The following is a 27,435-nucleotide window of genomic DNA, read 5'->3' as shown; positions in this document are numbered from 1 at the left end:
AGAAAACTTAATTGAAGTGGAAGCAATTGGACATGAGCTTACAGGTATTACGGTCTACCCTTGTCAAAATCCATGGATCATTTTGTGGCAAGCCCAACAAATAGATTTGCACCTTTTCAAGAATCTAACCAGAAATCAAGGCCATACAAAATGTTTTTTAGATTGTAACCAAGAAATAAAACCTTATGATTTATGTTTTTCATTCCACTACAATGTAATTTCGAATTTCTTAAAAAAAAAAAACGGTGAATTTCATTTACTTTTCTCATTTTTCTTATTTTTAATTTTAAGCCCTTAATTATAAACACAAGTCACAACAATTTCTACCCAAATATATAAAACCATCGGCATACCAGTCCTGATTCTTTTAACACAGTGGAAATTCTAATTATTCATAAATAAATAAATAAAAATGAATATACAAAAAATTCAGGTACAAAGTTATCTCCACTTTTTGTGTATGGGATTCAGTTACGTTAGCAGTTAGATCACTTCATTAAAAAAAAAAAAAAATGGTACGTTGTGCAGGTGCGGGTCCAGCCGCATTGAGATTCGCACCACTCAACAACAACACTAGCACTAGCAGTGTGTCACTGTCAATTAATAATAATAATTTTAACTGTTGTTGGAGTCGACCAGTGGTCAGGTTGAGGAATCTTGGTCTTGCTGCTGCTACTCAGGGCCAGATCTTCACTTCATCATTTCCTTCTTCTCCGTCTGGCTTCATCACCATCAGGTTCTTTTACTATTTCCTCCTTTGGCCTTTGTTTAATACAATTACATATCAGATTAGCCAGAATATGATTAGGGAAAAAAAAAAAAAGTAACTAAATATGTATATACACGGTGCATGCATACTCATATTAGTTTTGTGAATGATTGATGCATTTTTGAAGTTTTGAACTAATACACGCGCATTAATTCCACCGGATTCACTATTGGCTAAATTATATTTTTGTTCCATAAAGTTTAGATCATGAGTGATTTTAATCTCTGAAGTTTTAGGTGATCATTAGGTGATCACTTTTAGTCTTGACTGAAAATTTAAAGTGATCTGGTTTATTTTAGTCCCTAACAGACTTAGAGTGAAATTTAAATTTTAGAGACTAAAATCGATCACGGGCTAAACTTAAGGAACCAACAATGGATTTAAACCTTAAATTTTATCCTTTTGTCAATATGGGTATAGAAAGAGTTTCTCATATGATTGTTGGTCCCTTAGCTCATGAGCGGGTTTATTCCCTGAAGTTTAAAGTGATTGCTTTTAGTTCATAACAAACAAATTTAAAGTGATCGCTTTTAGTCCCAAAAAGCTGTGATCTGGGCTAAATTTAAGGGACCAACCATGTATTTAAACTTTTAGTTTTCATTTTCTGTGTATATGGGTAAGGAGATAGTTTCTTATATGATGTTTATACAAATGGTAAATATCTGAGAGTGATGAACTGTTGCCTGCTTAAATCTTTATTAATTAATGTCATCTTCAGCATTATCATCCTCTGCTGTGTTGTTTGGAAAAATAGAAATTGAGAAGAGAACAGGGGAGAATACTAATACTACATGTCGGGGAAGGATTACTAATGCAAAATTTGGCTTGCAGAAAGAAGAGGCTTAGTAGGAAGTTGATTGGTGAGAGGTTGATATCTAAAATGGCTGACCATGAACCAAAGACAGTCACTGCAGATCTCTCCTCAGGGGATATGATTTTTCAACCTATATTGGAGGATGGAGTCTTTCGATTTGATTGTCCTCCAAGTGATAGAGATGCAGCATATCCTAGTTTATCTTTTATAAACAGCAAGGATAGGGAAACACCCATTATGAGTCACAAGGCGCCCTTATACACTCCGACATTTGAATGTCATTTTGAAAAGCAGATTGTTAAAATCGAGGTTAGTTCCTTCATTGCTTTCTTTGATTTGGTTCTCCACATTTCTTTTTATCTCTTTTCTAATGCAATTTCAAGTCTTACATTATTCCTATTAATTGATACAATGGAATTTGCTTCTAATGTAGCTTCCTTCTGGTACCTCCTTCTATGGAACTGGAGAAGCTAGTGGACAACTTGAGCGGACTGGAAAGAGAGTAAGTCAATTTGTTTGATATTCCATCCATGAAAGCTCTATACTTTCTCTACAAATATTGAGCAGTTGCCTTTCTTTTAGGTTTTTACTTGGAACACGGATGCATGGGGTTATGGTCCAGGAACTACATCCTTGTACCAGTCTCATCCTTGGGTGATAGCTGTTCTGCCCAATGGGGAGGCACTCGGGGTGCTTGCTGACACAACACAACGCTGTGAGGTACTGTGACAATTGAATATATGGAAATAAAACTTTCTGAAATCTTTACAGTTATAGTTTTTTACGTATCTATTGGTTGCATGTATCTTTTCATAAACAGATTGACCTGAGGAAAGAATCGAGGATACAGTTTGTTGCTCCATCCTCATATCCTGTTATTACATTTGGTCCATTTCCTTCACCTACTGCAGTCTTGATAGCTTTATCTCATGCAATTGGTAATTTCCTGATCCATCTTAGTATTATTTCTTTAGTCCTCTTTATGTATAATTTCAATTAATTTAATGTGGCCACAATTATCAAATTGATTACAAAAGAGCCTAAAATTCATTGGTTGAGGTGTCTTATACCGCATAGTATTAGTCTACCTAGTTCTAGTGTGCTTTACTCAATGATCATATATCATCACTTGTCTTCTAATATTTGCTTTACTTCTAATTGTGAGACTCCATTAAAATTTCAACAGTGTGAGTCTTCTAGAAGGCAGATTTTTTTTTTTTATGTTTTTGTGTCACATTATTTTTTGGGCAAGAACTAAGATCTACTTGGATATATGTATCAAATCATTGTATTTGTGTCTTGTTCATGAAGAAACAAAATTACGTTGTTAACAGTAACCATTTGACTGCCACACAATGCAACCAGTATCTACTGACTTGTCCTTTATTCTTAAAAATTATCATTTTGGTAGTGAGTTATATATGCTGAATAACTGATTATTTTTTCTTCAGGATCTGTATTTATGCCTCCAAAGTGGTCCCTTGGCTATCAACAATGTCGTTGGAGCTATGACTCAGACAAGAGAGTTCTTGAGGTTAGTAATTTCTAGTTTATTCAGGTTAATGCCAGCCTCTCTCCTTCCTGCATGCATTTGTACATGCATGCTTGCAGTAAATCATGTTCAAGTACAACATCAGTTCTCTTAATTTTTTAAGTTTTTTATTTCCCAAGTGATATATGTGAATAAGCTTGACTATACTGTGAAGAATACAGTATATTCACTATAATGTCAAAATTCTTGATTTATTCTCTAAATCTTTTCCAAGGAGAAAGCAAAATGCTCATATTGGTTAGTTCATTGTTTTACAATCATGGACCCTCTACGGACGATTCTATTTTGAACATTATTATAATTATTATTATTTTTTTCTTCATTGTTGAACACCTTACTTTTGCAGATTGCCAAAACATTCCGGGAGAAAGGTATACCTTGTGACGTAATATGGATGGATATTGATTACATGGATGGTTTTCGGTGTTTCACCTTTGACAAGGCATGTCCTCCTTTAGTGTCTTCTGTATGACAATTCCATAGGCATAAATTATTAGCTATCTCAGTTGAATTTAGTCACATATTTTTTTGTTCCTTGGAATTGGATTGGCTGTTCTTGATTAAATCTATATCCTTTTTCTTGATGTGGAAAAATGAATCAATATGTTGCTTTTACCTTTTTTTTTTGGGTTTTGCTCCCCAATGAATTCTGAAGTTTATCCATTTTTTCTTCAGTCATTCAGTAATGGAATAATAAATCATGGTTTTTTTACTTGAGTAATCCATTGCATGTGGCTATTTCCTTTTTTGTGTTTGTTATTTACAATAATCTAATTTTACTGATAAATACATTTAGTGTTTTCATAGTAGGTTCTATCTTGTGCTACACACTACTACAGAAAGTATTTAATTACAAAAAGTAGTTTGTGTTGTGACTTGGAAATGAATTAGCTATCTTGCATAAAATCTTTCACATCACTTTTGACATGAACAATAATCATTATGGTATCTTTCAGGACCGTTTCCCAAATCCAAAATCTTTGGTAGATGATCTTCACCAGAATGGTTTTAAAGCTATTTGGATGCTTGATCCAGGGATCAAGCACGAAGAGGGTTATTTTGTCTATGACAGCGGTTCAAAAAGTGATGTCTGGACTCAAAAAGCTGATGGAAGGCCTTTTGTTGGTATATCTTCTTCATTCACTAGTACTTAATTTTGACAGTTGATTTGTTAAAATATTCCAATCCAATTTCAGGGGAGGTGTGGCCTGGACCCTGTGTTTTTCCTGACTTTACGCAGTCAAAAGTTCGTTCCTGGTGGGCTAGTTTAGTTAAAGATTTCACATCTACTGGTGTTGATGGTATATGGAATGATATGAATGAACCAGCTGTTTTTAAGGTAATTCAATAATTCTTTTTAGTACTTGCCTCTTTCATTGTTGTTTGATCTAATTTTTTTTTTTTTTTTTTGCAGGCTGTAACAAAAACGATGCCTGAAAGTAATATTCATAGGGGAGATGATGAGCTTGGAGGTTGTCAAAATCATTCTTATTATCACAATGTATTACTCTGTAACCCTAGCCTTTTGCTTTTTCCATGTTACATGCTTGTTAAACCTAGTTTGTATTTGCTGTCGGAATGCGTTTGAAATGAATTGCTTTGGTCCCACTGGATCCTTTCTATGACCTAGACTGGCATAACAAATTATGAACTTCTCTCAGATAAGGGTTTGGCTATTACAGGTGTATGGCATGCTGATGGCAAGATCAACATATGAAGGCATGAAGTTGGCTAATGAAAATAAGCGTCCTTTTGTCCTCACCAGGGCTGGGTTTATTGGTAGCCAAAGGTATGCTGCAACATGGACAGGAGATAACCTTTCAAATTGGGAGCATCTTCATATGAGTATATCCATGGTACTTCAATTGGTAAGCAATTAGGAGTTCACACTTATTTAAGGAAAGAAAAAAAATGATCTTTGCAGTCTGTGCTGTTTGCCTGAAGCAAAATGGGATACTTGAATTCACTTTTGTGCCTTCTTGTGTAATTTATGCTTTTGCCATTCCTGCCAACTTTCCACAAATCTTTTCTTTCATCCAGAGGTCTTGTGGAGAACTTTGGGGCTGTCTACATTGTCGTATGTCATGGGAAATCAAACTCATTGATGCAGCCATAAAAAATAAGGGTCAAGTTGCTAATCTTAGGATAATTTTTGGTTTTGTCGAGTTAAATGCTTTTTTTTAATGGGACTTACATGCAATGTTGGATTGAGACAAGTCTTAAATGGTTTGAGGTTAAGTCATTAGGAGTCTAGGGCTACAACATTTTCCTAATTTGGATTATAGGTTTGGAAGTTGTAGGTGTATTTTATGAGCGGGGGAAGATCTGGCATATAATTTTACTTTTATGGTTATTGACTTGATTGTGTTTGGTCTAAGAGTATTCTAATTTTGGATTTCTAATAGTGCTAAGAACTATTCTGTTTGTTTCAATTTGGGAGTCCTGTCCAAGAAAGTTAAGGAAGAGAAAGTTTTATGAATATGCTTTTTTGAAAATCTTAAATTTATTTATCCCAACTTTAATTTAGATATTTTTCCTTTTTCTCCTTTTCTTGGTTCAGTTTTGGACACAATGAAATGTTTTTCATTCCAGATAATACTTTGGATAAGTGTATTCATGTTCAACTTTTTCTAGTATTACTCTACTCTAACTTTGGTTTTAGTTTGTTTTCAGGGACTTAGTGGTCAGCCACTTTCAGGACCTGATATTGGTGGGTTTGCTGGAAATGCAACACCCCAGCTTTTTGGAAGGTGGATGGGCGTAGGTGCTATGTTTCCTTTTTGTCGCGGGCATTCTGAAATTGACACGATTGACCATGAACCCTGGTCTTTTGGGGAAGAGGTTTGTCCTCCTTTAGCAATACAGCAATAACTTATGTTGAGAATGTGAATGAGCCTTTTTAACTTATTGATGATCAGAGTGCATCATAGTACCACTTCATTAAATGCAGATATATTTTTGTTAGAACAACATATGATGACTAATAAATTATTAATTGTCCCAAAAACTTAAGTTTTTAGGAAATAAAGAATTTAATCATTATGTAGGCACAAAATCCCTAGGTTTGAACTCAGGATCACTTGCTCTAATTCCATGATAAATTATTGATTATACCAAAAGCTTAATCTGTTACTAGTTTTTCAGCTGTTTCTAATTCCTATTTTTGGGTTTGAAGGGATCATCATGCAGTACATAGAATATGAGTGAGGTTAGAGTACGTTTAATGTCATTTGAGTTTTATTTCTGGTCGTTTGGATGAGAGGTTAGCCTATTTGCTATCATCTCAAAAATGTGAGGAGGGGGTTGGGGTGGGGCCATAGGTCCCGATATTGCTAAATGGAGCCGTATCTTTGTGGTATCTATATTGAATACTAATAGCTCTTGGATACTTCCTGATATATATTTTATTTCATAGACATACCCAAAATTTTACAATGATATTAAAATGTATACGCTATGTCTTGGATGCTCTTGGACATGTGCCAATGCAATAAACACCTTGAGTAGAATGAATCATGTGTTTTCAAGCTACACTTTTCCACCTGAATTTTGAGTGAGTGGTATACTGCATAGTTGGAACTATTAAAGCGCACGCATTTATGTATATTGCACTAGTATATGCAGAGCTTAAATCCAATCAGACTAAACTATTGGAATTTGGAAATGACTTTTTGAAGTCGTATATTTAGGCACTATTGATTGCCACCTATTAAATTGTTGTAAAGTTCTTTAAATTCATGTTATTTTGTTGTGGCCATAATTTAGTTCAGAACTTACTTCAGTTTTGTTCATTAGTGTGAAGAAGTTTGCCGCCTAGCTTTGAAAAGGCGTTACCGCCTTCTGCCACACATATACACTCTTTTTTTTAAGGCTCATACAATTGGTACTCCAGTGGCGATGCCTACTTTTTTCGCTGGTGAGTTCTTGTGCTGTTTAATAAGAAATTCCATTTGATGGAATTTGTGAAATTGATTACTTTATTTATGGGGTTTGATGTGTGTCAATTCCTGTTGCAGATCCAAAAGATCCCAACTTAAGGAAGCTTGAAAATTCTTTTCTTCTGGGACCAATTTTAGTCTATGCAAGGTTTTCATCTATTCCTTCACAGATAGATTATTTATTGGGTGATTGTAGACTGTATTCATACGTGTTTATATGGTTCAGTTTCTTGCTCATTCTGCTACTTGGATTATTATAGTTAACATACTCTTTGTTTCTTGCAGATTAACATTTAACTTTGCATCTAGTATACTGACTATGTACTTGATGTATTCTTTTTTATAATAGAATTGATTACTTATAAAAATAATAATAATAATAATTAGAACTTCTAGAATCTTTGAACCTTAATGAAAGAATTTTCTAAATATAATGCTGGGTGGCTGTCTTCAATAAGTTGGCTGGCCAAACATTGTCTTATTTCTCATTAATACATCCATCCCATGGCATACCATACTCTTTTCACAATCTTTATTCCAGATACCTCATTCCTAACAAGGTCAATACCTAATTTCATTTTTAGGAGATAAAACAAAGCCTTATTGTGTAGCAACCATTACAATTAGAAATTACTACTACTCACTTTTATACTTTGATTCTTGTGATATCTGTGATTCTTATCTGTTGCACATAACTTTATCCAATTTTATACGACATATATTATTTGCATTGCTGAGGAAAATAAAAACAGAAAATGTGAATGTGACGTTATGACCCTATTGATTTTGAATATTTAATTATAAGTCTTTACCACATAAAGGTCTATTTTGTGCTTTCTGGTTTTATTGGTGTACATTTTTTGTTTTCTGTTGCTGAATACCTATACATTTGACCCAGTTTGTACTAACATCCTTGACATCTTGATTAGCACTATGCCTGGTCAGGGTTTGGATAAATTGGACTGTACATTGCCTAAGGGAATTTGGCTGAGGTTTGACTTTGATGATTCGCATCCGGTATCTTTTACTTCACTTCTTGCCTCCTTCCTTTTTTTCTGTTTTCTTTTTTTGTGTGTGCGCGTGCGAAGGGTAAAATGTTTTGCATTGTTGGTTTCTCATTTTAATTTTTTGTGGACATGTCAGGATTTGCCAGCATTATATTTACAAGGTGGATCGGTTATACCTTTGGGTCCACCTCATCAACATGTTGGTGAATCTAATCCTTCGGATGACTTGACACTTCTTGTGGCTTTAGATGAACATGGTAAGTTTGGTGCTTTCAATATTGTTAGGGATAATATGTAAATTGTTCACTTGTTGATTCCAGTATTTTCAAGTTTCAACTGGCTATTCACCAATTCAGGCCATGTTCTGAATCCTGCTTGTTTACCTGAGCTGTTTTAAGTCCAAGTTTTCTGTCTACAGTATTCAATCTTGCATGGACTGTTTAAAATGATAGATTTGTTTTAAAGACATCATTGTTTGGTCTAAGGACATACTTCTCTTTTTATTTACAGGGAAAGCTGAAGGTTTTCTGTTTGAAGACGATGGTGATGGATATGAATTCACTAAAGGTGGATATTTGTTGACACACTATGTTGCTGAACTTCAATCATCAGTTGTTACAGTGAGAGTTTCCAAGACTGAAGGAGTATGGAAGAGGCCAAAGCGTCGTATGCATGTGCAGTTATTGCTTGGTGAAGGTGCAATGGTATGTCTTCTTTTTTTGGAGGGACAAGGCTGTACATTCTTGAGACATGCATATGGTAGTAAACCAACATAGGTGGTCCTCTGCTTTATTTTTATTTGTTGATTTTTTCAAATCTGGGTACCTTCAACAGCTTGATACGTGGGGCATGGATGGAGAAGTGCTGCAAATTATGATGCCTTCAGAACAAGAAGTGTATAAGTTGGTTTCTACCAGTGAAAAGTATTACAAGACTTACCTTCAACAGCTTGATACGTGGGGCATGGATGGAGAAGTGCTGCAAATTATGATGCCTTCAGAACAAGAAGTGTATAAGTTGGTTTCTACCAGTGAAAAGTATTACAAGACTTGTTTGGGTAATACAGCTTCTGCAAGGCGGTGTGCTAGCTCACATTTTTTTGGTTACATGTGCATATTAGTCTTGCTAAATGATAACATGTTTCTGAACAATTAGTCTTTATCCGAACCTTCTGCTACGAGGAAATTTAAAATTTCGGGTTGGCTATGCATTATATATATAATGATTTCTTGTGTTTGTACATAGGCTTTCAGACATTTTTTCCTGGAGTTCTTGCTAGATATATATTATAATTTCTTGTGTCTAGATATAGGTTTTCAGACATGTTTGTCCCTCAGTTCTTGCCAATATTCTTCTCACCCACCCCCACCCTCTCTTTTTATTTTTGGGTGCGGGGATTTGGGTGTATGAGGTGCATGATTTGCATTTTTGTCTTGCATTCTTTTTCTAAAGAGTATCTAATACTATTTGTACACTTCTTGTCTCTAAAAGAATTTTTTTTAATGCAATTCGTTAATTTTTATTGGTTGTCATACTTTTTGCTGATGAAATAGGTTGTTAATTGCAGAAAATGCTAAGCGCATTCCAGATATAGAAGAGGTTTCTGGACAAAAGGGAGTAGAACTTTCAAGGACTCCTATTGAACTGAACAATGGTTATTGGATTCTAAAAGTAGTTCCATGGATTGGGGGTAGAATTATTTCCATGATGCACCTTCGCTCAGGTAATTCTTTTGAATTGGTACAAGCTCAATATTTTTGAATTTTTTCCATGATAATATTTGAGAATAATAGCTCCGATTTTAGAATCAATTGATTCAGAGCCATATTCAGGGATGGCTATACCTTGAGATAACATGATACTTGATGTTTGTTTTAAGGAATATACAGGACGACCTTAAAAGAATTTTTTTTTTTGATAAGTAAGAATGTTATATATACGAAAGGCTACTCTATGCATGAAAAAACATAGAGCAAACCCAGAAAATACAAGAAGAAAAAGACTGAAAAAACAAAAAAGAAAACCAAACAACAGATTAATTACAAAAGAGAGAGAGCTAAGAAAAGAGGAGAGAGAATCACTAGTCGTGAGTCCCCATGCCTGAGACCAATCAAAAAGAGTCCCACTAAAAGAGGCAACCATCTGAACACCTGAACTATCCAAATCCTCAAAAGTCCTCCGATTCCATTCCTTCCAAATACACCATAGGATGCACAACGGAACTAAGTTCCAAATCCGAGACGAATGCTTCACCAACCAATTCCACCAGCCAAAAAGCAAATCTGGGATCGATCTAGGCATAACCCAAGACAAACCAAAAGTTATGAAGACAAAACTCCATAACCGATAAGCCATCTCATAATGAAGAAGTAAGTGGTCTACCGCCTCTCCACAATGCCGGCACATAATGCACCAGTCTACAAAATCCAATCCCCTCAATCGTCTCAAGTTATCACCCGTTAAGATTTTATTCCAAGTTACACACCAAACAAAAAAAGAAACTCGCCTAGGAGCTTTTACTCTCCATATTCCTTTCCAAGGAAAGACAATTCAGGGAGAATCCTGCAATTTGTTATAATACGACCGGATGTCAAACTCCCTATTAGGCTTCAACTTCCATCTCATCCGGTCTCTAACATCCAGTGGAGGAGTATTAGCTCCCAATATACGAAAAAAATGCAGCCCTTCATTAATCTTCCAATCATTAAATTCTCGAATAAAATGAACATCCCAAATTCTTCTATCCTCTACCCCCTGCTTTGACAAAGAAGCTTCTACAGATGCCTCCTTATCAATGACAATTCCATGCAACCTTGGGAAAGCCACTTGAAAAGGTTGATCCCCATACCACCCATCCTGCCAAAATCTCACTCTATTTCCCAATCCAATAACAAACTGACAATTCTTGCTAAAATCCTCCCATCCCATACGAATACCTCTCCACAAACCACACCCATGAACTCCCCTACCTAGCTTTGAGGTCCATCCCCCCAATTCCTCCCCATATTTTGATGCTACCACCCTCCTCCATAACCGACCCTCTTCCTTCCCAAACCGCCACAGCCATTTCCCCAATAAGGCCTTATTGAAAGTAGTAATTTTCCTTATCCCCAAACCACTATTAGCTATAGGCGCACAAACTTTATCCCATCCTACCAGATGATTCTTGCTATCACCCCATAGAAAGTCCCTTTGCAACTTTTCTATCTTATTAGCCACATAAGTAGGAATGGTGAATAGAGATAGAAAATAGGTAGGAAGACTAGATAACGTATTCTTGAGTAACATCAATCGACCCCCCTTAGACAAATACAACTTCTTCCACTCGGCTAATTTTTGCTCAATTTTTTCCAAAATAGGATTCCAAATTGAAGGGAAGTTATGTGAAGCCCCCAATGGCATGCCAAGATAAGACATAGGCAAATTTCCAACTCTACAGCCCAAAATTTCCGCCAGGGCATGCACATCATCAACCTTCCCTATTGGAATCATTTCACTCTTATGCACATTGACCTTCAAACCTGTTACCGCCTAAAAACTGAGTAACAACAACCGAATATGAAGAATTTGCTCCACATCTGCATCACAAAATAAGATAGTATTGTCTGCAAATAATAGATGTGAAACACATTCCCCACCCCTCCTACCCTCAACTTTAAAGCCACAGATCTAGCCGGCTCCCTCCACTCTTCTCAACATCCTACTGAACACCTCCATCAAAATCAAAAACAACATAGGAGAAAGCGGGTCCCCTTGTCTTAACCCCCTTGAACTACCAAAAAAATCAGCTGGAGACCCATTAATCAAAAAAGAGAACTGAAATGTGGAAATACAAGTATGGATCCACTTACACCACTTCACTCCAAAGCCTATTCTATTCAACAAATACAACAAAGCCTCCCAATTCACATGATCGTAAGCTTTCTCAATATCAAGTTTACAAATGACTCTAGGAACCCTACTCTTCCCTCGGCTATCCACACACTCATTCGCAATAAGAACCGAGTCAAGGATTTGTCTCCCATCCACAAAGCTATTATGAGTCTCAGAGATCAACTAATCTAAAACCACTCTCAAACAATTTGCCAAAACCTTAGCCAAAATTTTATACACACTCCCCACCAAGCTAATAGGCCGGAAATCTCTAATATTAGAGGTGTCATTCTTTTTAGGAATTAAAGCAATGAAGGTAGCATTGAAAGATTTTTCAAACTTACAATGTTGAAAAAACTCCTCAAAGACCGCTAACACGTCTCTCTCCACTACTCTCCAACAATGATGATAAAACGCCATAGTGAACCCATCCAGGCCTGGAGCTTTGTCCCCCTCCAAGTCACTGACGACTTGAAGTATCTCCTCTCTCTCAAACTTCCTTTCAAGCCAAACTCTCTCCATATCCCCACTACAATCAAACTCCAAACCCTCCACAAAAGGCCTCCACCCCTCAGACTCCTTGTACAAATTTTTATAAAACTGGACTATCTGATTATTTACCTCAAATTCCTACTTAAAAACCACCCCATCCACCTCCAAAGTCCTCAGATGATTATACCTTCTATGGGAGTTAGCCATTTTGTGGAAGAACTTGGATATGTAACATCCTAGATTTTTGTCTCCAGGAAATTTCCTCTAAGGAAAGAAGATGCTCCACCTGGGACCTCAATTCTGCCCTATAACATTTCTCCCCATCAGTGAGACCAAAATCCCCTTCCTTAGCGTCTAATTTTTTCAACTCCTCCAATAATTGTTTCTTTTGATGCTCCACATTACCAAACTCTCGACGATTCCATTGTACAATGTCCTCTTTCAGAGCCTTCAATTTTTTCGCAAGCACGAAACTAGGTGTACTTACAAAAAAATGCCGATTCCACCAAGATTGAACCCTATCCACAAACCCCTCCGTCTTCAACCACATATTTTCAAATCTGAACGGGCTTTTCCCCCTTACCATTCCCCCTGCCTCCAAGAGAATTGGACTATGATCTAAGATAGGATGGGGTAAAATCCTTTGAATAACATCTGGGAAATGTTCCTCCCAGTTAGGAGTGACCAAGGCTCTATCAATCCTAGACATTACTGGTTGATCAGTACCACTTGACCATGTGTAGCTACCTCTTTCCAAAGGCAAATCAATCAAGTTGAGATTCTCAATAAATTCAGAGAATTTTTCCATAGCGTCAACCTTGTCTCACCCCTGCGTTCACTAGGAAAGCGAACAATATTAAAATCCCCCAAGCAGCACCACGGTATCCTCCACTACTGCTGAATACCCACCAATTCATCCCACATGTGACCCCGCTCATTATTCTCATTTGGGCCATAAACTCCTGAACATGCCCATATAAAACCGTCCCCCACCCCTTGCCACTTTACCGAAACAGAGAATGTACCAACCATAACTTCCATCTTATCCAAGACCCTTTTATCCCACATAATCAAAATACCATCAGCTATCCGATCAGCCTCCAAAACAGCCCAATCCACATACGGACAGCCCCACAAACTACAAACCAACTGTCTATTAATTTTCATCTCTTGTAAACAAACAACATCACACTTCCATTCCTGTAACAAATTTTTCACCACAAGTCGTTTCTGAGGATCATTTAAACCTCGAACATTCCACGAAATCATCTTTATCTTCATTACCACAAAAATATCCCCACCTACTAACACCAACACAAAACCAATCCTCTATCTCCCATCATAATTCACCGATGAGATCAAGTTTCGCAGCTCTCTATGTCCCTTATGTTTGGACTTAGCCACTTTTTGGCTACCTGTTACTTTCCGGTGTAACACATTGGCTGCCTCCATCTCAGTTTCTAGCCTTTGTAAAAGAGCAATGCACAACTTCTCACGTCGGGTCATTGACAACCCAACCAATTTACTGAAATCCAGAATTCTGTGTTTCACCCACCCAGAAACATCTAACTTAGCCTCAATACTCAAGACCTCAGTGACCTGCTCCAACTCCACCGAAGTTGGCGATGCACTCGGAGCAATAATATGTAAAGGTAAGCAATCCGACAATTCCGCTGCACCAGAGCCCACAAAAAAATCAGCTGCATCCTCCACAAGCATGACCTCCGTAGGCAAACTTAAGAGTTCCTTACTAACAGAGGAATTTGCCTCCTTACCCGATACTCCAATCAATATTATGCCTTAATTGTCAGCAATTATTACAATCAATATTATGCCCTACATATTTAACTATTTGCATGGGCACTACTACCAGGGCACTCTCAGTTGTAGGATTTTACAAACTGGTGTTATCCTGGTTTAGCGCCCAATAAGTTTTCTAGTCAACTAAGCATTCTGCTCTCTTTTAGGAAAAAGTTTTGGAAAATATTTCTGTGCCTTCTCTGCATTTTTTTGTTGTGAGCTTCTGTGTTGCATATAATCATGCTCAACAAATCCTCTAAGAAACTCCTTATTAGGTCTGTACTTCCAGTAAAGTAAACATTGATAGGTACAATTTGTTGTTTTATTGAATATGAATTGAGTATTAAAGAACCATTTAATTTTCCTTTCTCTAATAGCAAGTTTGTAAGATGCTAATTTTGTTTTAATTCTCCCCAAGAGTAATTTTTGTTGGTTTACATCACACCTCAATTATGAAGTCTCCCCAATCCCAACCTGTTTGGCACTTTCTAATGATTAAATTAGCTTAATAAGTCTCATGTTAAATGGAGAGAACAGTACTGCTGATCAAATGGTTCATTTGACGTATATTATATCATGTCATATATATTGTAATCATGATTACTAGGTTATCTTAAGTGTGCTAATTTATATTGTTGTAATATACAGTATCCACTCTTTATGGGTAATGCTTCATCTCTCCTCCATGTAATCATGAATGTAGGAATGCAATGGCTTCACAGCAGGGTTGATATCGATGGTTATGAAGAGTATAGTGGCACTGAGTACCGGTCTGCTGGATGTTCTGAGGAATACAATGTCATTGAGTGAGTTGTTAACCTATTTTTTAGTAACAGTCTTTATAGGAGAAGCATAAGTCTAAATGATCCATATAGAATATACAAATTATGTCTATGTAATTACTTACTAAATGTAAGTAGTCACTCCAATGTTTGTCAAGGATCTGATTTATGAATTAGCTGCTAATTTTTATTATTAATGATATGTTTGCGTTAGCATGGTTGTGTTATGTGGTGAAAATAGCTTTGATATAGAATCTTTTGCTTGGATCTAGATACTCTTCTATTAGGTCCAAGATCTCCTGCTTTGATATCATTTGATGCAGTGGATGAAGCTTAGATATGGATGTGGTTCAGGAAGTTACGTTTCTTGCTAATTGACATTAACAAAAATGTTATGAAGAAATGCCCGTAGTAAAGGTGCATATTATAGCAAAGAGAGGAACAAGATTGAAGTTGAACTATAAATATAAATCTCTAGCTTTAGGGGACCAAAGAAATATTCCAAATTTGGATCGAATTCAGTTTTGGCAGGATCTCTGCAAGGAAAGCAAGTCAATTGGGTATTGGAGGTCTTGTTGGAAATCATGAGGGAATTTTTCTTTTGCTTCCTTTTTGAGATCAATGGTGATGGGTTGCACCAGCAAGGATGGACTACGTCTTTATAATTCAACTGCTGATTATCTGAGGAAAAGAAACATTATTTTAGTGAGTTGGTGTTGTTTGTGTAAATGGGTTGGGGAGACAGTTGATATTCCCCTTTTGCCAAAGAATTGTGGGATATGGTTTTGGCTCTATCTGGAGTTTAGTGGGTGATGGCTTGGGGGCTTATAGATTTACTTGATTGCTGGCAAAGCATATTTGGGAGACATCAGAATTGTGAGATTTGGAAAGCCATCCCTTATTGCTTGATGTGCTTGATGTGCTTCCTTTGGTGGGAAAGAAATGCTAGAAATTTTGAGGGTTGTGAACAAACCATTCAAAGCATAAAATTGCACTCTCAGGACTTTGTGTGAATGGATGACAGCATCAAGAATCTTTCCTTTCTCCAACTTATTAGAATTTATAGATCATTGTACTTTTAGAGCTTAGTTGTGATATAGATCTAGTATACACCTTATGTACTTGGTTCATTCAATTTCTTTTAATAAAAGCTATTCTTTATCAAAAAAAAAATTGACATATTGAGAAAGTCCATGGGACCAATGGAGATGGATTTGGAATGCTAAGGTACCTTGAAAGGTTGCTTTCTTTACTTGGGAAGCAAAATTTGGTAAAATTTTGATAGTGGGTAATCTCTGGAAGTGAAGTATGGTAATAATAGATTGGTGCTATAGTTCAAGAATAGTGGGGAGTCAATTGAGCACCTTCTACTTCATTTTTTAATAGCTTGAGATATTTGGTCGTTTGTTTTTTTTCTTATTTGAACTAGTTTAGGTTATACCAAAGACTTCAGCAAATGCTAGAGTGTCAACAGCACAAACAATCCAAGATATGGAAAGCAGTTCCATTGTGCGTCTTGTGGATAATTTGGAGAGAAAGGAACAATAGAATTTTTTATGGTGTTGAGCAACAAAATCATTTCATTGAACAATATTTTGTGGGATTCCCTAGCTTATGTTTTTGCATGGCTGCCTCAAAAGGAGGGTTGGTATTAGTAGTATTATTGCCACAGTTCTTTTTTTTTTTTTTTTCCCCTTGGAATACTTGTATAATTCCATTTATTCTTTAAGTTTTATTTCTTTGTAGGCATAAACTTGGGCATGCAGGAGAGGAGGAATCAATTATGTTAGAAGGTGATATTGGTGGTGGATTGGCCCTTCAACGGAAAATATATATTCCAAAGAATGATCCCAAGGTTTTCCAAATTGACTCTAGCATTGTTGCCCGTAAAGTTGGTGCTGGTTCCGGTGGGTTTTCAAGGTGAAAATTACTGTCTTTTCGCTTTTCCTTTTTGGCCTGTCAAGAATTTTGGTAGTGTTTCTAACACTCTGATGGAATTGTGAATATGCATATGTTTTTCCCTATTGAATTGCTTGACATATTTATCCTCCCAAGTCACTTGGTTAATGTTTCCTGGTTGATCTTGGTGCTAAAATTTATCTAATTGCTGCAACAATATTGTCAAATTTACATGCTTTCGTGTGCACACCTTGTTTGTCTTTTAAGTTTGTTGTTATAGCCTTACAGAGCTCCTTGACTGAACTCTGCAGTCCATTGTTAGTAATGCTCCTAATCACATTGTATGCTAACATTGTATAATCAAGCACACACTAACGCCCCACCTCCCATATAGTCCCAAAATTGACCATGAAAAGGAAAATGGAAATAGAAACAACAACGTGTATTTAATGTACTTAGGGTTTGTGTTGATCTATCATTTTGGCTCTTGAAGGTTTGGTTGCTGGATTAAGGTGTTTGACCTTAGGGATTTGCCTAGATCTTAGGGGTATAGTGTGTTAAGTATTTGATAAAGGTTCTTGGTGAGAAATATGCTAGGGTTTGTTGAAGATGAGATTAGGGTTTTGGTTATGCATGAGAATGATGAATGGGTTGTGACTCTTTCAAGAGAGTGACCTTCTCCAAGATGAGATTGCTTCTAGGGAACCTCTACCTCCAAGCGAGACTACAATAGTGAGAGCAACAGCAAGTCTATTATTCCACTTGATGAATGAAATGGAAATTACAAGTCTATTTATAAATGACTAGCTTTGATCTAATTGGCCGACTTGGCTCAAGATTATTGGCTAACTAATTTAACATATGATCATTTGGATTTACACGTGTTTAATGTGATAAATGTGCTTAAATTCTAACTAACTCAAGCTAGTCTAGTCTATCTAGTAATAACTAACTTGTAATTAACTAACCCTAATTATGTGCCCTCAAATCACATCCATCTAAGCCCTTGATCGTCAACTCAAGGCCGAACCACTTTGCGTGGGAGTGAGGGGAAGCTGCCGTGTGAAAATGTAAGCACTCAGAGCAAGGAGTTCCAATCGGCACTTCGTGGGGGAAGAGAACTGCCGAATGGAACTCCCTGACTGCTTATCAGCATTCTAGGGTCTTCCCTAAGTGCTGATCAACAGTTAGGAACAGTTAGGATCAGAAGCTCTAAGTCTTGAGTTTCTGTTTTATTTGCGACCCAAGACCTTTTGAAAAACTTAGTGTGAGTTTGGATAGTGCATTTTGTGCACTATCCGTGCAGCTGCGTTTTTTTTGTGTGGGTCCCGTGCACTATTCACAAGACCCAGAAGTACGGATTTTAGAAATTTTTTTTTTAAAACTGGGTCTCACGGCATTATTCACACATTTAAAAATTATTTTGCTACAGTGTTTTCTATTTTCAGTTTTCAGCAATAAGCGGCATCCAAACAGACCCTTAGACTGATAATTTGCTCTTTGCTGGAGACTATCCAACCCAAAAGCTTTAACTCTCAGGAAGTGATCTAACAATGTGGAACAAAATGTACACTAACAAGCTAGATCTGTCATGGTGGTCTGGTTCTAATAACCCAGTTTGTGATAGCATGTGCACAGTTTGCAGTTTGCATAGCATTTCATTGTGGATGTTGTGGTGCTGTGGTTGTTGAACAGGAATGCATGTCTCAAAGGTTTAGAATTTGAAGGTCAACTTGTTCTCCATGATTATCCACATGTTACAAGACGGAGCCTCCTAAACCTGCATAAAGCCTGCTGCTTGGTGCAATATGCCAGAGCTTCTGTTGGGCTGTATGAGCCTTTTTAAGCAGCCAATCATATAACATTAGGGGGTACAAAAGGTTAAAAGAAATTGTGATTTGATTGAAACCCCCACCCACCCCCCCCACCCCCCTCCCCCCCCCCCCCCCCCCACAAAAAAAAAAAAAAAAACTAATAAGTCGATCCCTTACCTCTACTGCATCAGATTTTTTAGGAATTAAGGAGATGAAAGTAGCATTCAAACTTTTCTGAAACTAAGCATTATCAAAAAAATATTGAAAAACATCCAATTGGCACAAAATTTGGTTTGCGTGTTAAGAATATAGAGAACATGTGATATAGTGGTGTGAGATTTAAACTTTTTTTATCCATTGAAAATTTATTAAGTTGTGTAACATTAGTTAAAGTTCCTTCATGAGCAAGTTGATCTTGATCCTTTATATATATAAAATAACGAATATAATTACTAAATGAAGAATCAAAATTGAGTCCATCCTACTGATTACAAATGAAGGTTTATATGGTCCATGACAACTAAACTTTTTACAAAATATATTGATGTTGAAGAACAAATGTGAGTTGGTGGGTTTATTGATGTCGGCAGTTTGGGACTGTCAAGAATTCGGGTTTGAACTTTGCTATGTAAACCAATTTGGAGCTTGATGGCTATCATCAGTTGTAGAAGTTTCTTCTTCTTCTTCTTCTTCTACTTGTCTCTCTCTTTAATTTTTTAATTTGAATGGTTGGTTGAGTTGGTAGGTCTCAACTGGTTCTCAGTGTGTTGGATGGGCTTGACAAACTTGGATGTTTGCATTTTATTATTGATGGTTGCGGCTTGAGCTTGTGGTGTTCAGATTGTGTGATTTGAGGCTTCTGATGACTGAGTTCACAATGGGTGGCTTGTTAGATTGTGTGATTTGAGGCTTCTGATGACTGAGGTAACAATGGGTGGCTTGTTGGATCGTGGATTGTCATAGGTGGTGGGTTTGTGGTGGTTTCATGGGTTTGGGGTCAAGGGTTATGGTGGATTGGTTGTTAAGATCTAGTTTACTAGATCAATGTTTGCTCTGATACCAAGATATGCAGCACAGAGTTGCAAAGGGCGTGTCTGACACTATTTTTGGGGCCTTTAGGTAGAGTTTCAAGGATTACAACAAAGAATGAAAGATACGATGTAATCAATTAAAATTAAATTCATAAATAAAATCCAAGTGAAATTAATATTACAGATCTATGAAGAAAATTGGCAACCTATTCTTGTTTGGCTTTTAATCAGCATTGTCATTCAACAAAGCTCTCTTAGCTAGCAGTTTTTCTTATCACTTTACTGTAACCAACTTTTTAGATGGAAAGATTTTGATACATTTAATTTTCATCATACTTGATGATTCTAACTTTGACTCTTCATCTTTTTTACTCTATTTCTGTCTTTAAATTCATGCATAATTCTTGTTTTTTCTTTTGTGTTGTAGACTTGTTTGCTTGAGAGTACACCCTACATTTGGTCTCTTGCACCCAACAGAATCGTTTGTGTCATTTACTTCCATTGATGGGTCCAAGCATGAAGTGTGGCCAGAATCTGGGGAGCAGTTTTATGAAGGGAATCTACTTCCTAATGGTAATTTTTTTTTTTTTAATATCTTCAATGCCATTATAGTGAAAACTTAAAGCTATTTTATTGTGATGAGGGTATGAAAAGTTCTTTGGGAATAAAATAAATGGAGGACATGTTTTCCTTTCAAAATCTGGTTATTTCTTTTCATACGCTTTGATGTAAAATATTCTGAGTTTTTTTCCCAATTATGTTTTTAGATTTTTTTTTTTTTTTTTAAACTATTAAGTGATTCTCTAGCTTTTAATCAAACAAACAAATGCATGAGTAGATGTCTTCCAGCCCCTATAAATTTTACACTGGAGTTACTTTTTGCAAGGTATTGTTTGAAGCTGGGATTTCCAAACCTAAATTGAATCTTTAAGGAATTTTATTTTTCTCATAGCCAGTCCAAGTCTAGAAAAAGGATGGTTGTGGTAGGTTGAAGGCCAACATAAAAAATTGGTAACTTTTCTTATAATTGGGTCCATTTTAGATAGAAGTTGGTGTCCCTTGCTAACAAAGCGTTGCATTGGACTTTGAAGTTTGGATGTAGTGAAAAGTGAGCAAGAGTTAGCTAGGTCTAGCTGGGGCATTCCCTGTAAGCAGCACATTACATCACGCCATGGTGTAGTGAGTGGCAAGGGTTCTTGCACTTTATGTATGGGTGAGGGTAAAAAATGTAGTTCAAGAAAATAAGATCTGTTTTGTAACTTGGAATATAGAGTTTTTAACAGGGAAACTCATGGAAATGATAGAGACAATTTGTAGGAGAAGAATAAGCATAGTGTGGTTACTGAAAACTAAGTGCGTAGGTGAGAAATCTAGAGGAATTGAACATATAGGATCTAAACAATGGTATACAATAAAAGACAAATAGAAATGGGGATAGAATTTGCAACGACGTATAATCTTATATTTGCAAACACTTGCTTTAAGAAAATGGATTCACACTTAATTACTTTTGTTAGACTTATGATTAAGTGATTAAATTCATCATTTCCTAACAGCTTAAGCTTTTGGGACAATCGGTAATTTAACATGGTATCAGAGCAGGAGATCCTGAGTTCAATCCTTGGCTTTACTCTACCTCCCATTTAAAATGTTAAATTCCCACTTGTTGGGCCCTCACTTATTAAGGGGAAGTTTAGGCCCACAAGTGAGGGGGAGTGTTAGACTTATGATTAAGTGATTAAATTCACTATTTCCTAACAGCTTAAGCTTTTGGGACAATCGGTAGTTTAACAACTTTCAAAAGTGGGACAAACATTGGTCAAATAGATTTCATCCTTAAAAAGTTGATAGTATATATTGTAAATAATGCAAGATGATACTAGGAGAGAGTATAACCACTAAAACTTAGATTGGTGGTACTAGATATTTGTATTAGAAGATTGAAAAAAGAGATATTAGAAAGAGTAACACAAGAATTAGGTGGTGGGGTTTGAAGGGAGAGAAACAAGCTGTGTGTAAAGATAAAATGATAGAAAGCAAGTGAGACCTAGATGAAAATTTTGATAGGACGTGGAATGAAATGGCCAGTTGTATTAAAAGAGTGCCTAAAGAAGTTATTGGAGAATATGAAGGGTTTGTGATATTGAGTCATTGACCAAAAAGACTTGGTGGTGGAGGTCCCAGCAGCATAGGGAAAAGTGAGTGAACTATACAAGTTCACCTAGATGTAGAGACAATGTCGCTTATGTAAGTTTGGTAAAAGTAGAAATAAAGATGAAAAAGTTGTAAAATTGGACGGTCGAGAGATACCAAAAAGTGAGTGTTTTGATATGTTGAATTTGTAATTAATAAAGATGGATAGATTGAAGGAAATGTGAATCATAGGATCAGGGCATGGTGGATGAAGTGGGGCAACATATTTGGAGTATTGTGTGATGGTAAAATTCCCACTAAATTTAGTATAAAGTTTTTTAAGAGTGTTATAAGATCAATTACGCCTTGCGGTATTGAATATAGAACTATTAAGAAGTAACAGGTTACTTATAAAAAAAAGTTAATAAATAAGAAGGAACAGGTCGTGTCATCAAATAAAAATACCCGAAATGAGAATGTTAAGATATTGGAAATATAAAGAAACATAGGATACGAAGTGAAGAAATTCATTTAAAGAAAGTGATCGCATTTATTGATGAAAAGATGAGGGACAGTCACTAGAGATTGTTTGGTCATGTGCAAAACAGAGTGATTAATACACCAATGTGAAAGAGTCTCTTGATTTAAGTTGGGTAACGAAAAGAGGTAGAGAAAGTTCTAAACTAATGTTGTTAGAAGTAGTAGAAATGACTTGTTAATTAAAATGGTGATGCAAAATATGATGTTGAATGGGATAGAATGACAAAGAAGAATACATGTCGCCAACAGTGATTAGTTTGTTGAGGATCTATAGTTGATCCAAGGATTTGGGGCTAAAGCTTTGTTGTTGTTAAGTTTCTGAATAAAGCCGTGTTGCCAGAAATATTAGACTAATAACTTGAAGAAAAGATGTCAGTTGTAGTTTTTTATGTCTCCATTGTGGACAAGAGTCATCAAATCTGGTGCGGATGCTTGGATCTGGATGAAGAAATCAAAATATGAATTTCAAGTCTTAGAAAGAGCTTAGAGCTTGAAGAAGGAACAGCACATTGGCTGCTTTGTTCGGCTGTAGACTTGAATCATTAGAGGGTCTTGAAGTAAGGATGAGTCAATTATGCAGATCTAGACAAAGTATTGTATTTACAAACCTAAAGCCTTTTATTTTTCTTATATATATATAAAAAAGAAAACCCTAAGAGTTAGGACTTATTCTCAGGAATATCGTTACACTTAGTAACACATAATTATTATGTCAGAAATTGATAATGCTTGGTTTGAAAATATTAGCTATGCTCTATGCTTACCATGGTAGAAACTCATTACTCGGTTGATGGAACTGAGACAAGATATGCACTTTGTTTCCAAGTGTCATAATTATATGTCCCACGATTAATCCTAGATTACTGGCCCAAAAATATCTAAGATTACAGTGGATGAACAGCAACGAATTTGATCCACTTAACAATAGAGAAGAAACTGGTATAAAATGAGCATAAACTACATATTCATTGAATATCTGTAAATCATACTGGGTATTGTAGAAATCCTTCTATATAAATGCTCTTTACACATTTTAAGGTATGACCAATTCAATCTGTAGTTAGTGACTGCCATTACTGTCATATATCCAAATATTGCTGATGCAAGTTTTATAAGTTATTGCTTTCTCTTCTCTGAAATATATTTTCTCAGTTCACATTTTTTATAAGAAGCTGCAATTACTTTTAAAAGCTATCCTAGGACTTCTCAAAAAGCCACCAAAAAAGCAGCCACTACACAAAATTGGCAGAAAGCTAAAGCACTATTCAGCTTTTTTAAGGCTGAGACAACCCTTAAGAAACTGTGAAAAACCCTATTATTGGGCCTGACTTGTTTATTAGTTAAGTCAGTTATAGAAATTATTTTCCTATCACATCGATCAAAAGTTGGTTTCTAACTTTCTATTGCCGTTGTTTCAGGTGAATGGATACTTATTGATAAATGTCTAGGCTTGGGGCTAGTCAATCGGTTTAATGTCAAAGAGGTTGTCAAGTGTCTCCTCCATTGGGGATTTGGGACAGTTAATTTGGAGTTGTGGTCAGAGGATAGACCTGTTTCAAAGAAATCACCTCTCAGGATCTCCCATGAGTACGAGGTGATAGAAATCCCAAAATTGTGATCCAACATATAGATTATAGAGTTGCTATCAGAAGATTCTGTATAATAAAACTTCTAAGTATGTCTTGTATAGGGATCAAGTGATACCCCAGCAATAATGACATTTTGTTATCTGCCTATTCTTTTTAAAAAAATTATGACTTTTGTAACGAGTTTGAAATCGAACTTATATTCACTTTAAAATGTGTCTTACATTTGGTTTTAAAAAAAAAAAAAAAAAAAAGGTCTTAGGGCTACCGTTCCCTTTCAACATATTTTTTGACATCACACCTGACATCATAATTGGGTCCACTATATGAACTCTCTTAATTTCACCGGTTACATGCATCCATGATCAATCCCTATAATCCTTTAACAGGTGCTGCCTCTTACATGATGAGTGAACCATCTCGAGTCTCGACTAACTTTGATCATAATAGTGCGAGTCTTGACTAACTTTGATCATAATAGTGCCAATTTGACGTAGGATAGAATATGAGGTTTAATTTTTATGAATAATGTTAGAGATACAAATTATTTTATAAAAAAATTTACAAACTGTTGATGTGATAGGTGATTATTAGTAAATAAAAAAGTAATATTAATGGTGGGCTTAGATGAAAACTAATAAAACGTTGGCTCATTAACATTTTTTAAAAATATTGTAAAATAATTCGTGGTTGTAGCATTATTTAATTTTAATTATTTGTTAATTTTAGAACTTATTTTTCTGTAGTTTTTGTTATTTTAGGATTTGGCATTTTATTTTCTTGATTTTAGGTGTTTTTAAAGGCTTTTCTAGTCAAATTAGAATCCTATTATGGTCAACTAGGATTATTTCCAAATAAAACTATATATATATATATATATATTATATGTGTTTGTGGATTCTAGGTTTTCCTTGTGGAATCAAGGAATCCCTTATAAATTTAAGAGTTTCGTTGTGCTAAAACAAGATCTAGTCCTTTCACACTTACTATTCTGAGTCAATTTGTATAAGAATTTGTTCGTATCCTGAAATAGTGAAAGGCAATAGTGAAAGTGTAAGCCTTCTGGATGGCAATTCAAAATAATGGTGAGAAGATGACTCGTGAACTCAATGAGAGTTGAGACATGCTCTTCAAGTTAGATTTGAATTGAATAACAAGAAGGATAACAATAACGAAATATGACTCACAATCAGCTTATTGGTAATCACAATTCCTTTCATGAAATTTATAAGTGTGGGGCCTGTTAGCTAAAAAGATATAGTAATCCTCAGAAGTGGGCTCGGGGCCCAACGGCCCAATCCGAGGACGATTAGTTATTCGAGGATAGCCTAAAAATTTTTTGTTATTATTAAATGGATAATATAGGAGAAAAGAGTGGATATACAGCGGCATAACGCACGTCCGAGAACACCAAAGTCCGAGGTGAATGTAACTTTCATTTTATTGAGGAGACTCTGCAAAGTTGTATCTGAACTGGAAATTGGGTATAAACCTAAGGAGGAATCGGGGAAGGTAGCAAATATCTTCCAAGGCCATCACCTCCACATTAAATGCTTTCCAGCTAACCCTCTGGCCGCATTAATGTGGAGGTGATACCTAAACAGTGACTAAGCAGCTTTATGGCCACTGAGTAGAAAGTTCCGGTAGGTGCTGGATGGGACAGAAAGGAGCTCCCACGATAAGGACTACACGTGTACAATGGAAACGGAAGGGAGAACGGAGTATATAACATAGAAACGAATGAAATAAAAGAGGGACTTTTGATAAAAAAAAAGGAGAAAAGAAAAGAGAGACGGACTGAAAGAGAGTCGAAGAGAGTTTTTCTCAAGGAATGAACCTAAAATATCCCTTATTACTTGATGAGTATAACCTTTCCTGTCAAACAGTACTAGTTCTTGTACCCATGCTCTAAAAATTTATTGTTTGGGCTTATTGGGCTGAAAACCCATTCATACTCAGGGTCAAATCCAAATTGAGTCCCTACAATTGGCGCCGTCTGTGGGAAGAACTTGATCTGTTGAGAAGGAAGGGCAGGTGTGATACTCACGATGGAAGAGGGAGTACCGCAGCAACCATTGACGGGCCCGCAACAGGCAGATGCTAATCAGCACCAGGCAGAGTCTAGGGGCTCTCAGCACAGTAATCCGTTGGTAGACCACGAACATGGGGGGGATCATGAAGGGAGTACCCGAACAACCCATACAGATAGAAGCCGCTCTCGGGGGAAAGGCCATGCTTCCCCTGTAAAGAGCGGAGGAAATTTGCAACGGGAGATTAACAAGTTGAAGAGGGAATTGCGATATGAGCAACGAAGGCGTAAGGCTCATAACTCTAGGCACTCCTCTGAGGAGTCGGATGACACCAGTTATAGGCAAAGGTCGAGAACTCCACCCAGCGAATCTTTTTCGTGTGAGGAGGAGTACCACCGTGAGCGAAGAAATAAGAGCCCGACTCGCCAGGGTCAGGGGAATGATGCCTTGAACAAGGCTTTGAATCAGGTCTCTAAGTCGCCCTTCACGCGACATATTGAGGACGCTAGTCTTCCTCGGCGATTCCACCAGCCTGTGTTCACCATTTATAATGGTCGAACAGACCCAGTGGAACATGTTAGCCACTACAGCCAGAGAATGGCTATTCATGCCAGGGATGAAGCCTTAATGTGCAAGGTTTTCCCGTCCAGCCTGGGCCCAGTGGCAATGAGATGGTTTAATGGCTTGAGAACTAATACTATTGACTCTTTTGAGAAGCTCACCCAGGCCTTTGGTGCTCGTTTTATTACATGTAGAAGGGTTATTCAACCCTTGGGGTCGCTGCTATCTATGTCTATGTAGGAAGGGGAAACCCTAAAAGCCTATTCAGACAGGTACTGGGAAATGTTCAACGAGGTGGATGGGGCTCACGATGACGTGGCTATGAACACTTTTAAGGAAGGTCTTCCAACCGAGCACGGTCTGAGGAAGTCTCTGACTGGCAAGCCTGTTACTAGTGTACGTCAGCTTATGGATCGGATAGACAAATATAGAAAAGTAGAGGAAGATCAGATGCAAGGCAGAGGAAAGTCTAAAGCAGTAACTCAAGAGAGGAGGGATTTCAGGCTGGACCGGTATAACAACAACCGACCTCGGAGGGACTTTGGGGGGCAGTCAGGGCCTGCCAACTCCCAGGTGGTTAGCGCCGTGTTCCGAGAACCAGTGCAGCGAGTTCTGGAGAAGATAAAGGACGAGCCGTTCTTTAGGTGGCCCAATAAGATGGCGGGGGATCCTGCAAAGCGTAATCGGAATCTTTACTGCCAGTACCATCAAGACCACGGACATATCACCGAAGATTGTAACAATCTGTGGGATCACTTAGAGCAGTTGGTGCAAGAGGGGAAGTTGACCCAATTTCTGCATCACTCCGGCGGCC

At 36.8% G+C, this 27,435-nt stretch overlaps 1 protein-coding gene across 1 annotated transcript; it reads left to right on the top strand.

Annotated features, from left to right (window-relative positions):
• Positions 1–497: 497 nt before the first annotated feature.
• Positions 498–24,210, top strand: LOC112034505 (uncharacterized). Its single transcript, XM_065769871.1, has 23 exons — positions 498–736; positions 1,601–1,892; positions 2,017–2,085; positions 2,166–2,303; positions 2,404–2,521; positions 3,035–3,117; positions 3,482–3,577; positions 4,092–4,260; positions 4,332–4,474; positions 4,550–4,636; positions 4,818–5,003; positions 5,809–5,976; positions 6,931–7,051; positions 7,152–7,221; positions 8,003–8,090; positions 8,217–8,337; positions 8,591–8,784; positions 9,029–9,137; positions 9,648–9,803; positions 14,949–15,051; positions 16,774–16,947; positions 20,199–20,344; positions 23,863–24,210. Exons 1-23 carry the CDS (start codon positions 513–515, stop codon positions 24,060–24,062), a joined length of 3,255 nt encoding a protein of 1,084 aa, XP_065625943.1. The 5' UTR covers positions 498–512; the 3' UTR covers positions 24,063–24,210.
• Positions 24,211–27,435: the final 3,225 nt, after the last annotated feature.

This window comes from Quercus suber, unplaced genomic scaffold (assembly GCF_002906115.3).
Source record: "Quercus suber isolate HL8 unplaced genomic scaffold, Cork oak 2.0 scaffold_28, whole genome shotgun sequence".
NCBI lineage: Eukaryota > Viridiplantae > Streptophyta > Magnoliopsida > Fagales > Fagaceae > Quercus > Quercus suber.
This window is presented reverse-complemented; position numbering and strand designations above follow the sequence as displayed.